The following is a 15,413-nucleotide window of genomic DNA, read 5'->3' on the forward strand; positions in this document are numbered from 1 at the left end:
TGCCAGACCACTCCCCCACATGCTACACCCCACCATGCTACACCCCCCCACATGCTACATCCCCCACATGCTACATCTCCCCCCCATGCTAGACCCCCCCACATGCTACACCACCCTCCACATGCTACACCCCACCCCCACATGATACATCCCCCACATGCTACATCCCCCCCCCACATGATACATCCCCCACATGCTACATCCCCCCCCCACATGATACATCCCCCACATGCTACACCCCCCCATGCTAGACCCCCCCACATGCTACACCACCCCCCACATGCTACACCACACCCCATGCTAGACCCCCCACACGCTGGATCCCCCCACGTGCTAGACCCACAGGCGCTGTAGCCCCCCCCTTCTAAAAGGTGACTCTGCCCCCGCCCCGTTGCTAGGTGGCTCTGCCCCCCCCCCCCGTTGCTAGGTGGCTCTGCCCCCCCGCGCGGTTGCCAGGGGCACGGTTGCTATGCGGTCGCGGAAGTGGCGTCAGGCGGCGGCGGGCTGTCTGGAGCCGGGATGATGTCGGTGGGTTGGGAGCGGAGCCGCAGCCCAGGCCCGGGCCTGACCTTCCCGCTCCAGGCGTTGCTGCCCAAACAGGAGACCGGGGCGCTGGGCTTCCTCAGCCGGAGGCCCGAGAGTGACGGCCGCGGGGTCCTGATCGCGGTGCTGGACTCGGGGGTGGACCCGGGAGCGGCGGGGCTGCAGGTACCGGGGGGGGGGGAGGGTAACACAAACACCCACACAGCACCCCCCCACCCCACACAGCACCCCCCCACCCCACACAGCACCCCCCCACCCCACACAGCACCCCCCCACCCCACACAGCACCCCCCCCACCCCACACAGCACCCCCCACCCCACACAGCACCCACCCCACCCCACACAGCCGCCCCCCCACCCCACACAGCACCCACCCCACCCCACACAGCCGCCCCCCCACACAGCACCCCCCCCCAATCCCACACGGCACCCCCCCACCCCACACAACACAGCACCCCCCCACCCCACACAGCACCCACCCCACACAGCACCCTCCCCACACAGCACCCACCCCACCCCACACAGCACCCACCCCACCCCACACAGCCGCCCCCCCACACAGCACCCCCCCCCAATCCCACACGGCACCCCCCCACCCCACACAACACAGCACCCCCCCACCCCACACAGCACCCCCCCACCGCACACAGCACCCCCCCACCCCACACAGCACCCCCCCACCCCACACAGCACCCCCCCACCCCACACAGCCGCCCCCCCACCCCACACAGCCGCCCCCCCACACAGCACCCCCCCCAATCCCACACAGCTACACCCCCCCCCAAACACCCACACGACACCCCCCCCCCACCCTCCCCCTTCCCCAAACACCCACACAGCACCCCCCCCCCAATCCCACACAGCACCCCCCCAATCCCACATAGCACCCCCCCAATCCCACACAGCACCCCCCCAATCCCACACAGCACCCCCCCAATCCCACACAGCACCCCCCCACACAGCAACACCCCCCCACACAGCAACACCCCCCCTCACACAGCAACACCCCCCCACACAGCAACACCCCCCCACACAGCAACACCCCCCCCACACAGCAACACCCCCCCCACACAGCAACACCCCCCCCCACACAGCAACACCCCCCCCCACACAGCAACACCCCCCCCACACAGCAACACCCCCCCACACAGCAACACCCCCCCCCACACAGCAACACCCCCCCCACACAGCAACACCCCCCCCCACACAGCAACACCCCCCCCCCCACACAGCAACACCCCCCCCACACAGCAACACCCCCCCCACACAGCAACACCCCCCCCCCACACAGCAACACCCCCCCCCACACAGCAACACCCCCCCCCACACAGCAACACCCCCCCCACACAGCACACCAACACCCCACCCCCACACAGCAACACCAACTCCCCCCCCCACACAGAAACACTCCCCCCACACAGCAACACTCCCCCCACACAGCAACACTCCCCCCACACAGCAACACCAACACCCCCCCACACAGCAACACTCCCCCCACACAGCAACACCAACACCCCTCCACACAGCAACACCAACTCCCCCCCCCCCACACAGCAACACCAACTCACCCCCCCCCCCCCCCCCCACACACAGCAGCACCCCCCTCCACACAGCAACACCCCTCGCTGACGTCCCCCAAACAAAAAATGTCCTAAACCCTGTCAACTACAATCACCCTTACAATCTCCCTTTAATGATGCTGGTACATCTACATTGTAAACATTTTTGAGTGTGAAATTGAATTTTGGGGTATTGTACATGAGCAAACTTGTAGCCAGCTTTGCATCACCATGTTGTGGATTGTAAGTAAAAGAGTGACTTGCATTTCTCCAGTGCCTTTCATGACCTTAGGATACCCAAAGACCTTTTACAGCCAATGAAGTCCTTTTGAATTGTCGTTACTCTAATGTAGGAAATGTTACATGCTAAACTGTGAACAGCACAAAGTTTTAATGATATTCCTGGAGCAATAGACATCAGGAATAACTCCTCTGCTCTTCAAATAGTGTTATTGATTTTTATTTGCAACTACCTGAGTGCCTAGAAGTGCTTTCACATCTCACGTGGAAAGCAGAATCTCGGACAGTGCAGCACCCCCCCCCAGGACTGTCAGCCTGGCTGTGTTCAAGTGCCTGAAGTGAGACATGAAGCAATGACTTGGGCAAGAGTTCTATACTGTATACTGAGACAAGGCTGTCTGCGGGAGGAGTATGCCGTTGGCATTTTAGTTGCACCGCCAAGAAATAGACTCACAAATTGACAAATTAGTTGCTTAGGCTTCACAGGACAGGTTAGCGGAGTTCATGAGCTGCACATGGCACCTGAGCGATGATCTGCACCCCTCCCACTAGTGTTAACGTCACTTATTCCCTAGAGCTGTGAAATGATATGGCAAAGAGGGGACCATTCTACCCACCTCATCTGTGCCAACGCTGATATCTGGTTGGAATTCAAGGCACAGACTGATTAGTGTCTCTGCGTGTTTACCGTGATGGCTGCCCATCTCCCTGTCGATTACAAGAGGGTAGGACACTCGACAGGCTATTACAGGGATTCTGCAAGATTCCTGCCAGCTCTTGTCTGACCATTGCTTTGATTGGTCTTCAAAATGGGTTAAGATTTAAAACATTATTGAGTTGCCACTTGGGGCTGGGGAAATGTTGAAAATCCAATGGATCAACTAAATGATGTAAATTTTAGTCTTCTGATATTATTACGCCATTAAATGAAGATAACATGAAATGAAAGTCGCCATAGTCCCCGATGCCGTAGGCTGCCCTCCCCCTTTGAGAGAGAGCTGACTGGTAGTGATTAATCCTGAGGGTCACCACACCTCGGGCAAGGTTGAGAAGGTGGGGCCTTCATGAGTAATCTCAGCCGCGCTGTTGGCGTCACTCCGCATCACGAACCAGCCGTCCAGTCAACCACACCCCCAAATACATTAAATAATTAGGCATCAAAAAGCATCATCATGAATGGTAGGGGGGTGCTGGGCAATCTGGTGTTTAAAAAGGATTCTGCCGGTAAGATACAGAGGAAATAGTCCTCTGCTGGTGGAACCACGAACAAAGTGACATAAAAATCGAAACAGAAAATGCTGGAAGTACTCAGCAGGTCTGGAGAGAAAATAGATTTGAAAAATCCACCTGGCCTCCTCCTCCCCCACTAGGCCATCTATCACTTCTTCAGTTTTGCTCTCACTGAACATTAATAGATTCTGATATCTCACCTTTATGCACCTACTACCTCCTGCCATTAACGCTTCTTCTGTCTCGTGACCTACACCTCTTTGTTGCAATCTGTCCAAGCTCCACCAGTAGCTCTTCTCTTACTGAGCAGTACTACATTCCGTATGCTTCACCCGATGTCTGTGCCTATTGATTTGCATCTCGTATCTAGCGTATGCCCTCTGTGTTTTCATGTATGGAACAATCTGGACTGTACGCAGAACGATACTTTTCACTGTACCTCAGTACATATGACAATAAATCCAAATCCAACCACTGACCTCCCTGCTCCAGAGAAGAAGAGTCATGTAGATTAGAAACATAGGAACAGGAGTAGACCATTCAGCCCCTTGAGCCTGCCCCGCCATTCAGTGAGATGGCTCCAGATATATCTGCCTTTGGCCTGTATTTCTTGATATCTTTGCTCAACAAAAATCTGTCTCAGATTAAAACATTAACAACTGTTCCAGCTTCAACTGCTGTTTGTTGGAGAGGGTTCCAAACCTTGACCACACTTTGAGTGAAGAAGTTCTTCTGACATCTCGACTGAACGGTCTAGCTCTAATCTTTAGGCAACTGTTTTAGAATCTCCAACCAGTGGAAATAGTTTGTCTTTCCCTGTTAATATCTTGAATCAGATCATCCCTTAGCCTTCTAAATTCTAGGAAAAACAGGCTAATTTGAGTAACCTCTCAATTAACTCAACACCTGTAATCCAGGTATAGCTGCAGCATAACCCCTGCCTTTATAGTCCAATCCTCTATTTGCTGTATAGAACCTTAGTTAGGCCACACTTGGAGTATATTGTTCAATTCTGGTCGCCACACTACCAGAAGGATGTGGAGGCTTTAGAGAGGGTGCAGAAGAGATTTACCAGGATGTTGCCTGGTATGGAGGGCATTAGCTATGAGGAGCAGTTGAATAAACTCGGTTTGTTCTCACTGGAACAACGGAGGTTGAGGGTCGACCTGATAAGAGGTCTACAAAATTATGAGGGGCATCGACAGAGTGGATAGCTTTCCCCCAGGGTAGAGGGGTCAATTACTAGGGGGCATAGGTTTAAGGTGCGAAGGGCAAGGTTTAGAGGAGATGTACGAGACAAGTTTTTTTACACAGAGGGTAGTGGGTGCCTGGAACTCGCTGCCAGAGGAGGTGGTGGAAGCTGGGACGATAGTGACATTTAAGGGGCATCTTGACAAATACATGAATAGGATAGGAATAGAGGGATAGGGACCCAGGAAATGTAGAAGATTTTAGTTTCGACGGGCAGCATGGTCGACACGGGTTTGGAGGGCCGAAGGGCCTGTTCCTGTGCTGTACTTTTCTTTGTTCTTTATAAAGGCTAGTATTCCATTAGCCTTTTTGATTCTTTTCTGCACATGGTCCTGGCATTTTAAGGATCTATGCAGCTGAACCCCAAGCCTCTTTGAACATCCACTGTACCTAACCTTTTCCATTTAGAAAGTACTCTGCTCTATCCTTTTTTGGTCCAAAATGGATAACCTCACACGTGCTTACATTGAATTCCAGCTGCCACAATTTTGCCCATTCACCTCATCTTGTCAATATCTCCTTGCAATTTTATGCTATTACCTAGGCTATCTACAATGCCACTCAACTTTGTATCATCAGCAATCGTTAACTCTTTTATCTCCCTGCACAGATGCTGTCAGACTTGCCGAGCTGTTCCAGCAATTTCTGTTTTGTTTCAGATTCCAGCCTCTGCAGTATATTACTTTTATTTTGACATAAAATGAGGGCCTGGCCATTCAAGTATGACATCAGGAAATACCTCTTCACACACAGGCTGGTGGCAATCTGGAACTCTCTCTGTCCTCAAATAGCTGTAGGTGCTGGGGGACAATTGGAGCTGTGAAGACCGAGATTGATTTATTTTTGTTGGGTTAGGATATCAAGGATAATGGAGCAAAGGCAGGCAAATGGAGTTACACTGCTTTAATTTGAATGGCAGTGCAGGAACATTGGGGCTGAATTGTCCCCTTCAGTTCCTGCAGCCCAATATGTATTTGCCGATACATTGTAGTGAGAATTAAGAGTTCAGGCACGGGTTTGATGAAGGCTCTTGTAAAAGTTCAGTGTAAACATGCCAGTCCGATTGCTTTGTGATGCTAAGGCACGGTAGCACAGTGGTTAGCATAGTTGCTTCACAGCTTCAGGGTCCCAGGTTCGATTCCCGGCTTGGTTCACTGTCTGCATGTTCTCCCCGTGTCTGCGTGGGTTTCCTCCGGGTGCTCCGGTTTCCTCACACAATCCAAAGATGTGCAGGTTAGGTGGATTAGCCATGATAAATTGACTTTAGCGTCCAAAAAGATTGAGTGGGGTTGCTGGGTTACAGGGCTTGGGTGGGGTGCTCTTTCCAAGAGCAGACTCGATGGGCCAAATGGCCTTTTTCTGCACTGTAAATTCTATGATTCTATAATTCATGCACGGGCTGGACTAGGCATTACTGACCACAGTTAGAGAGATAACAGTAGCTGTGCTTGTGATCTGGAGAGAATTCATCCTTGTACTGACCCAGAGCAGGTAGGGTTGACCAAAAATGATTTGGTCCATTGATTTTTCTTACTTCGCTGTGCCTGATCGGCAATCTCTGACAAGCTGTGAAAGCATGCAAACAGAATCAAACCTCAAAACCTGCGAGGCTAGCTGGCATCTCCCCAACTCCTCATGGGTGATTTATCTGTAGCTATGCTCTCCAAACATGACTATATTATAGATAGATAGAACAGTACAGCACAGAACCGGCTCTTCGGCCCTCGATGTTGTGCCGAGAAATGATCACCCTACTCAAACCCACGTATCCACCCTATACCCGTAACCCAACAACCCCCCCCTTAACCTTACTTTTTAGGACACTACGGGCAATTTAGCATGGCCAATCCACCTAACCCGCACATCTTTGGACTGTGGGAGGAAACCGGAGCAACCGGAGGAAACCCACGCAAACACGGGGAGGACGTGCAGACTCCGCACAGACAGTGACCCAGCCGGGAACTGAACCTGGGATCCTGGAGCTGTGAAGCATTTATGCTAACCACCATGCTACCGTGCTGCCCACTGCTACCATGCTGCCCACATTACTTTTAAAAACTGCTGGCAAAATTGTCTCTCGTCACACCAGTGTCAATTGAAAGGGGTTTAAAGTGCAGGAGAGGACTGCCAAGGCAGTGCCAACTACTGATTGTATGGCATGTGCACACTGATCGATATATGTTCAGGAGATAATAAAACAGGGTATTTCATTGCCACCTTTAGTCTTTTTATGCCTGGCTAAAATAATTCAACAATGAAGAGGAATTGCATCGGTTAGGTTTGCATTCCCTTCATTACAGAAGATTAAGGGGTGATCAATTGAGTTGTTTAAGATTATTAAATGAGTTGATAGGGTAGAGGGAGAGAAACTTTCCTCTGGTGGGAGTGCCCAAAACAAGAGGCCTTAACCATAACATTACAACTCGGCAATTCAGTGGTGATATTGGGAAACCTTGGAATGTCCTGAGGTCATGAAAGATGCTAAAGAAATGCAAATCTTTCTTTGTTCTGTTCTTCAGTAGTTTATCTCCTTTGTCAGCTCGAAGAAACATCCTAAGAAACATGCAGGTCTGGAGGCTGCTATTTGTAATTATCACATCCCTTCAGTTGATAAACTATTTGAGACCAGATGACGTAGGTGCAGAAGTAGGCCACTTGGCCAGTCAGTCTGCTCCGCCATTTAGTGAGACCATGGCTGACGTGTTACGATAATCCTCAACTCCACTTTCCTTTTTCTCAATAATGTCACCTCTCATTCTTTTAAACTCCAATGAGTACAGGGCCCAACCTACGCAATCTTTTCTCATCAGAAAATCCCATCATATCTAGGATCAACCTAATGAGCTTTCTCTGGTAAATGGTAAGCCCCCAGCATGTTTCAGTGGGGAATTCATAGACTTATATGGAGTTTTACAGCACAGGAAGCCTCTTTGGTCTATCCTGCCTGCGCCGGCCATTAAGCACCTATCATTTCTAATCTCTTTTTCCAGCATTTGGTCCGTAGCCTTGTATGCTATGACATTTTAAACGCTCATCTTAATACTTCTCAAAGGTAAGGGTTCCTGCCTCCACCACCCTTTCAAGAGTGACTTCCAGATCCCCACCACCCTCTGGGTGAAAAGTTTTTCCTCAAATCCCCTCTAAATCTATGCCCCCTGGCTATTGACCTCTCTACTAAGGGGAAATGTTTCTTCTACCTTGTCTATGTCCTTCATGCATTTGCACACTTCAATCAGGTTCCCGCTTCATTCTTCTCTGCTCTGAGGAGAACAGCCCCAGCCTAACCAGCCTCTGAAATGCTTTATCCCAGGCAACATCCTGGTGAATCTCCTCTGCACCCTTTCTAGTACAATCACATCCTTCCCATAGTGAGGTGACCAGAACTACACACAGCACACACTACTCTGCTATGGCCTAACAAATGTTTTATACAGCTCCATCATAACTTCTCTGCTCGTCAATTCTATGCCTCGGCTAATAAAGCAAATATTTCATATGTCTCCTTAGCCACCTTATCGACCTGTCCTGCTGTCTTCAGGGATCTCTGGAGCATGCACACCAATGACCCTCTGGCTCGCTGTACGTCCTGACATCCTACTGTTCATTGCATATTCCTTTGCCTTGTTAGTCTTTTCAAAATGCATCACCTCACATTTTGATGGATTAGCCGTCCATGGCCTTAACTGTTCAGCCAGCTCATCAATGATGGTAATTACGTTTCATGTCAAGGGGAAGTGGTTGGATTCTCACTTGTTGAAGGTCGTCATTAATAAAATTAATGAGGGAGATAGAAAATGGGTGACCAAAAGAAAGAGCAAGAGTAGGAAGGCAGTGCAGGTGTCCCCTGCGGTCATCTCCCTGCAAAACAGATATACCGCTTTGGATACTGTTGAGGGAGATGGCTCACCAGGGGAAGGCAGCAGCAGCCAGGTTCATGGCACCGTGGCTGGCTCTGCTGCACAGCAGGGCAGGAAGAAAAATGGCAGGGCTATAGTGATAGGGGGCTCGATCGTAAGGGGAATAGACAGGCGGTTCTGTGGACGCAATCGAGACTCCAGGATGGTATGTTGCCTCCCTGGTGCAAGGGTCAAGGATGTCTCGGAGCGGCTGCAGGACATTCTGGGGGGGAGGGAGAACAGCCAGCTGTCGTGGTGCACATAGGCACCAACAATATAGGTAAAAAACGGGATGAGGTCCTACAAGCGGAATTCAGGGAGTTAGGAGTTAAACTAAAAAGTAGGACCTCAAAGGTAGTAATCTCAGGATTGCTACCAGTGCCACAAGCTAGTCAGAGTAGGAATGTCAGGATAGATAGGATGAATGCGTGGCTCGAGAGATGGTGCAAGAGGGAGGGATTCAAATTCCTGGGGCATTGGGACCGGTTCTGGGGGAGGTGGGACCAGTACAAACCGGACGGTCTGCACCTGGGCAGGACTGGAACCGATGTCCTAGGGGGGGTGTTTTCTAGAGCTGTTGGGGAGGGTTTAAACGAATGTGGCAGGGGGATGGGAACCGATGCAGGAAGTTGGAAGGTAGTAAAACAGGGACAGAAGCAAAAGGAAGTAAGGGGAAAAGTGCAAGGCAGAGAAGACATAGTCAAAAATCTAAAAGGGCGACAGTACAAGGTACAGTGACTGAGGGGAGCTCAGTGAATAGGCCCAGTAATAACAAAAGGAATAAAACTGGAGATGTTAAGATTCAAAACAGAGGTAAAAAAACCAACATAAGTGTACTTTACCTGAATGCTCGTAGTATTCGTTGGAATTTAGAAGGATGAGGGGGGATCTTATAGAAACATTAAAAATTATGAAGGGAATAGATAGGATAGATGCGGGCAGGTTGTTTCCACTGGCGGGTGACAGCAGAACTAGGGGACATAGCCTCAAAATAAGGGGAAGTAGATTTAGGACTGAGTTTAGGAGGAACTTCTTCACCCAAAGGGTTGTGAATCTATGGAATTCCTTGCCCAGTGAAGCAGTTGAGGCTCCTTCATTATATGTTTTTAAGGTAAAGATAGATAGTTTTTTGAAGAATAAAGGGATTAAGGGTTATGGTGCTCGGGCCGGAAAGTGGAGCTGAGTCCACAAAAGATCAGCCATGATCTAATTGAATGGCGGAGCAGGCTCGAGGGGCCAGATGGCCTACTCCTGCTCCTAGTTCTTATGTTCTTATGTTCTTATTATTCGGAATAAAGTAAATGAGTTGATGGCACAAATCATCGTAAATGACTATGATTTAGTGGCCATTACTGAAACATGGTTAAAGGATGGTCACGACTGGGAGTTAAATATCCGAGGGTATCAAACTATTCGGAAGGACAGAGTGGATGGTAAGGGAGGTGGTGTTGCTCTGTTATTTAAGGATGACATCCGGGCAATAGTAAGGGATGACATCGGTGCTATGGAGGATAAGGTTGAATCCATTTGGGTGGAAATCAGGAATAGTAAGGCGGAAAAGTCACTGATAGGAGTAGTCTATCGGCCACCAAATAGTAACGTTATGGTGGGGCAGGCAATAAACAAAGAAATAACTGATGCATGTAGAAATGGTACAGCAGTTATCATGGGGGATTTTAATCTACATGTCGATTGGTTTAACCAGGTCGGTCAAGGCAACCTTGAGGAGGAGTTTATAGAATGTATCCGCAATAGTTTCCTAGAACAGTATGTAATGGAACCTACGAGGGAACAAGCGGTCCTAGATCTTGTCCTGTGTAATGAGACAGGATTGATTCATGATCTCATAGTTAGGGATCCTCTCGGAAGGAGCGATCACAATATGGTGGAATTTAAAATACAGATGGAGGGTGAGAAAGTAAAATCAAATACTAGTGTTTTGTGTTTAAACAAAGGAGAGTACAAGGGGATGAGAGAAGAACTAGCTAAGGTAGACTGGGAGCTAAGACTTTATGGTGGAACAGTTGAGGAACAGTGGAGAACCTTCCAAGCGATTTTTCACAGTGCTCAGCAAAGGTTTATACCAACAAACAGGAAGGACGGTAGAAAGAGGGAAAATCGACCGTGGATATCTAAGGAAATAAGGGAGAGTATCAAATTGAAGGAAAAAGCATATAAAGTGGCAAAGATTGCTGGGAGATTAGAGGACTGGGAAATCTTTAGGAGGCAACAGAAAGCTACTAAAAAAGCTATAAAGAAGAGTAAGGTAGAGTATGAGAGTAAACTTGCTCAGAATATAAAAACAGACAGTAAAAGTTTTTACAAATATATAAAACAAAAAAGAGTGGCTAAGGTAAATATTGGTCCTTTAGAGGATGAGAAGGGAGTTTTAATAATGGGAAATGAAGAAATGGCTGAGGAACTGAACATGTTTTTTGGGTCGGTCTTCACAGTGGAAGACACAAATAACATGCCAGCGACTGATAGAAATGAGGCTATGACAGGTGAGGTCCTTGAGAGGATTGTTATTACTAAGGAGGTAGTGATGGGCAAGCTAATGGGGCTAAAGGTAGACAAGTCTCCTGGCCCTGATGGAATGCATCCCAGAGTGCTAAAAGAGATGGCTAGGGAAATTGCAGATGCACTAGTGATAATTTACCGAAATTCACTAGACTCTGGGGTGGTCCCGGTGGATTGGAAATTAGCAAACGTGGCGCCACTGTTTAAAAAAGGAGGTAGGCAGAAAGCAGGAAATTATAGGCCAGTGAGCTTAACTTCGGTAGTAGGGAAGATGCTGGAATCTATCATCAAGGAAGAAATTGCGAGGCATCTGGATAGAAATTGTCCCATTGGGCAGACGCAGCATGGGTTCGTAAAGGGCAGGTCATGCATAACTAATTTAGTGGAATTTTTTGAGGACATTACCAGTGCAGTAGATAACGGGGAGCCGATGGATGTGGTATATCTGGATTTCCAGAAAGCCTTTGACAAGGTGCCACATAAAAGGTTGCTGCATAAGATAAAGATGCATGGCATTAAGGGTAAAGTAGTAACATGGATAGAGGATTGGTTAATTAATAGAAAGCAAAGAGTTGGGATTAATGGGTGTTTCTCTGGTTGGCAATCAGTAGCTAGTGGTGTCCCTCAGGGATCCGTGTTGGGCCCACAATTGTTCACAATTTACATAGATGATTTGGAGTTGGGGACCAAGGGCAATGTGTCCAAGTTTGCAGATGACACTAAGATGAGTGGTAAAGCGAAAAGTGCAGAGGATACTGGAAGTTTGCAGAGGGATTTGGATAGGTTAAGTGAATGGGCTAGGGTCTGGCAGATGGAATACAATGTTGACAAATGTGAGGTTATCCATTTTGGTAGGAATAACAGCAAACGGGATTATTATTTAAACGATAAAATATTAAAGCATGCCGCTGTTCAGAGAGACTTGGGTGTGCTAGTGCATGCGTCACAGAAGGTTGGTTTACAAGTGCAACAGGTGATTAAGAAGGCAAATGGAATTTTGTCCTTCATTGCTAGAGGGATGGAGTTTAAGACTAGGGAGGTTATGTTGCAATTGTATAAGGTGTTAGTGAGGCCACACCTGGAGTATTGTTTTCAGTTTTGGTCTCCTTACTTGAGAAAGGACGTACTGGCGCTGGAGGGTGTGGAGAGGAGATTCACGAGGTTAATCCCAGAGCTGAAGGGGTTGGATTATGAGGAGAGGTTGAGTAGACTGGGACTGTACTCATTGGAATTTAGAAGGATGAGGGGGGATCTAATAGAAACATTTAAAATTATGAAGGGAATAGATAGGATAGATGCGGGCAGGTTGTTTCCACTGGCGGGTGACAGCAGAACTAGGGGACATAGCCTCAAAATAAGGGGAAGTAGATTTAGGACGGAGTTTAGGAGGAACTTCTTCACCCAAAGGGTTGTGAATCTATGGAATTCCTTGCCCAGTGAAGCAGTTGAGACTCCTTCATTACATGTTTTTAAGGTAAAGATAGATCGTTTTTTGAAGAATAAAGGGATTAAAGATTATAGTGTTCGGGCCGGAAAGTGGAGCTGAGTCCACAAAAGATCAGCCATGATCTAATTGAATGGCGGAGCAGGCTCGAGGGGCCAGATGGCCGACTCCTGCTCCTAGTTCTTATGTTCTTATTACTTTGCACTAACAGAAGCAGTCCTGCTCCTCAAACCTGCTCCGCCATTTAATAAGATCATGGCTGATGTCTTGGCCTCGTTTCCACTTTCCTGCCCGCTCCCCATAACCCTTCATCCCACTGACTATCTCCTCAAAAGGTGTTTGATGTTCCTGCATCCACTGCATTCTGGGGCAGAGAATTCCACAGATTCACCACACTTTGAATGAAGTATTACTTGTGTGGCATGAATGTCACCAGACCTGTTGTCCAGGTCTTGCTGCATGCACGGATGGACAACTTCAGTGCCTGCGGAATTATGAATGGGGCTGGACATTGTGCAATCTTCAGTGTACATCCCCACTTTTAAGGGACTCACATAGCAATGTCCTGGGGTTGAGGTTGACCTCTAACAATCATAACCACCTTCCTTTGTGCTAGGTATGACTATGACTAATCAGATGAGAGTCCCGCCCCCCCCCCCCCCCCCCCCCCCCCCCCCCCCCAACCGATTCTCATTGACTCAGTTCTTTCAGAGCTGCTTGATGCCACACTTGGTCTGGTGTGCTGATGTTGAGGACAGTCAATCTGATCTGCAGCTTGTACAGTTTCACTTTCAGTTTATGATATTTGGCCTCTTCACGTAACCTTTTTTGGCTGGAGGCAAACATTGAACTGTGCTTCCGTCTCCATTGAGGTTAATAAATGTTTTGAAGTGTTCTGAGTTGATGGTTTATTTTCTCAAAAGGAAGAAGACTGTATTTATGAAAACTTAGCAGCAATGTCTCTACTTCATTCGTTAATACATATCAATACTTCAATGTTAGAGATGCTGTCCTTCACATGCGATGTTAAACACCATTGATTTTTTCCAGAAACAACTTCTTGAATGTCAAACCTTTAGAGCAGGGGTGGGCAAACTACGGCCCGCGGGCCGCATGCGGCCCGCCAACGGTCTTTATGCGGCCCACCAAGATTAAGTCATCAAAAAAAAAATAATTTAAAAAAAATTTTTTATTTTTATTTTTTTATTTATTTTTTGTAAGGTTAATGGGGGGCGCTGTTGGGTTACTGGTATAGGGTGGATACGTTGACTTGAGTAGGGTGATCATTGCTCGGCACAACATCGAGGGCCGATGTTCTATATGAGGCGCGCAGAATCATAACCGGGTGAAGCGCCATTTTTGAAAAGTAGAGAAAAAGAGGGCTAAAGGCAGGATGCCGGCGGGGGAAGCGCTGAGGTATATGCCGCACGCTAATTGGTTACAACTGGGACTATTAATTAATATACTATGCGGCCCTTTAAAATTGTGAATTTCTGAATGCGGCCCTTGCACGGAAAGGTTTGCCCACCCCTGCTTTAGAGTCTTTCCGAAAGTTGTGAAGTGTAAATGTGTGTTTGTTTTCTTCCCTTGGGAAATAATGAGTTGGGTCGAGTTCAGGATGATTAATTTGCAAGAAGATGTTATTTTTAATATATAATCACTTACAATAATAATTTGTAAGTTGTCATCTCCAAAACTGTCAATTGTCAGAAGGATGGGTGAGTAAATTTGCAGACGACACTAAAGTCGGTGGAGTTGTAGACAGTGCGGAAGGATGTTGCAGGTTACAGAGGGACATAGATAAGCTGCAGAGCTGGGCTGAGAGGTGGCAAATGGAGTTTAATGTGGAGAAGTGTGAGGTGATTCACTTTGGAAAGAATAACAGGAATGCGGAATATTTGGCTAATGGTAAAATTCTTGGTAGTGTGGATGAGCAGAGGGATCTCGGTGTCCATGTACATAGATCCCTGAAAGTTGCCACCCAGGTCGATAGGGTTGTGAAGAAGGCCTATGGTGTGTTGGCCTTTATTGGTAGAGGGAGTGAGTTCATGTTGCAGTTGTACAAAACTCTAGTACGTATTGCGTACAGTTCTGGTCGCCTCATTATAGGAAGGACGTGGAAGCTTTGGAACGGGTGCAGAGGAGATTTACCAGGATGTTGCCTGGTATGGAGGGAAAATCTTATGAGGAAAGGCTGATGGACTTGAGGTTGTTTTCGTTAGAGAGAAGAAGGTTAAGAGGTGACTTAATAGAGGCATACAAAATGATCAGAGGGTTAGATAGGGTGGACAGCGAGAGCCTTCTCCCGCGGATGGAGGTGGCTAGCACGAGGGGACATAGCCTTAAATTGAGGGGTAATAGATATAGGACAGAGGTCAGAGGTGGGTTTTTTACGCAAAGAGTGGTGAGGCCGTGGAATGCCCTACCTGCAACAGTAGTGAACTCGCCAACATTGAGGGCATTTAAAAGTTTATTGGATAAGCATATGGATGATAAGGGCATAGTGTAGGTTAGATGGCCTTTAGTTTTTTTCCATGTCGGTGCAACTTCGAGGGCCGAAGGGCCTGTACTGCACTGTATCGTTCTATGTTCTATGTCACCATTCATGAGTGTCTGTTTTAAAAAAAATAAATCCCTATTTGGGATGTGTACTGGATTATACCCAGTGCACTTGACTTCAATTTACTTATGGTTTATTCAGAAGCTCTGTTACAATATAAAGCAGTTGAT

General features: G+C 48.0%; 1 protein-coding gene across 1 annotated transcript in view; it reads left to right on the top strand.

The window, feature by feature from the left end:
- The first annotated feature begins 469 nt into the window (after positions 1–469).
- The window catches only part of LOC119951295 (tripeptidyl-peptidase 2-like), a 158,648-nt gene continuing 143,704 nt past the window's right edge, over positions 470–15,413 (top strand). Inside the window, exon 1 of the mRNA XM_038774358.1 lies at positions 470–708. Within this exon, the coding sequence (XP_038630286.1) occupies positions 520–708 (189 nt within the window). The 5' untranslated portion in view covers positions 470–519. The remainder of the gene's footprint in view (positions 709–15,413) is intronic.

This window comes from Scyliorhinus canicula, chromosome 17, assembly GCF_902713615.1.
Source record: "Scyliorhinus canicula chromosome 17, sScyCan1.1, whole genome shotgun sequence".
Taxonomy (NCBI): Eukaryota; Metazoa; Chordata; class Chondrichthyes; order Carcharhiniformes; family Scyliorhinidae; genus Scyliorhinus; species Scyliorhinus canicula.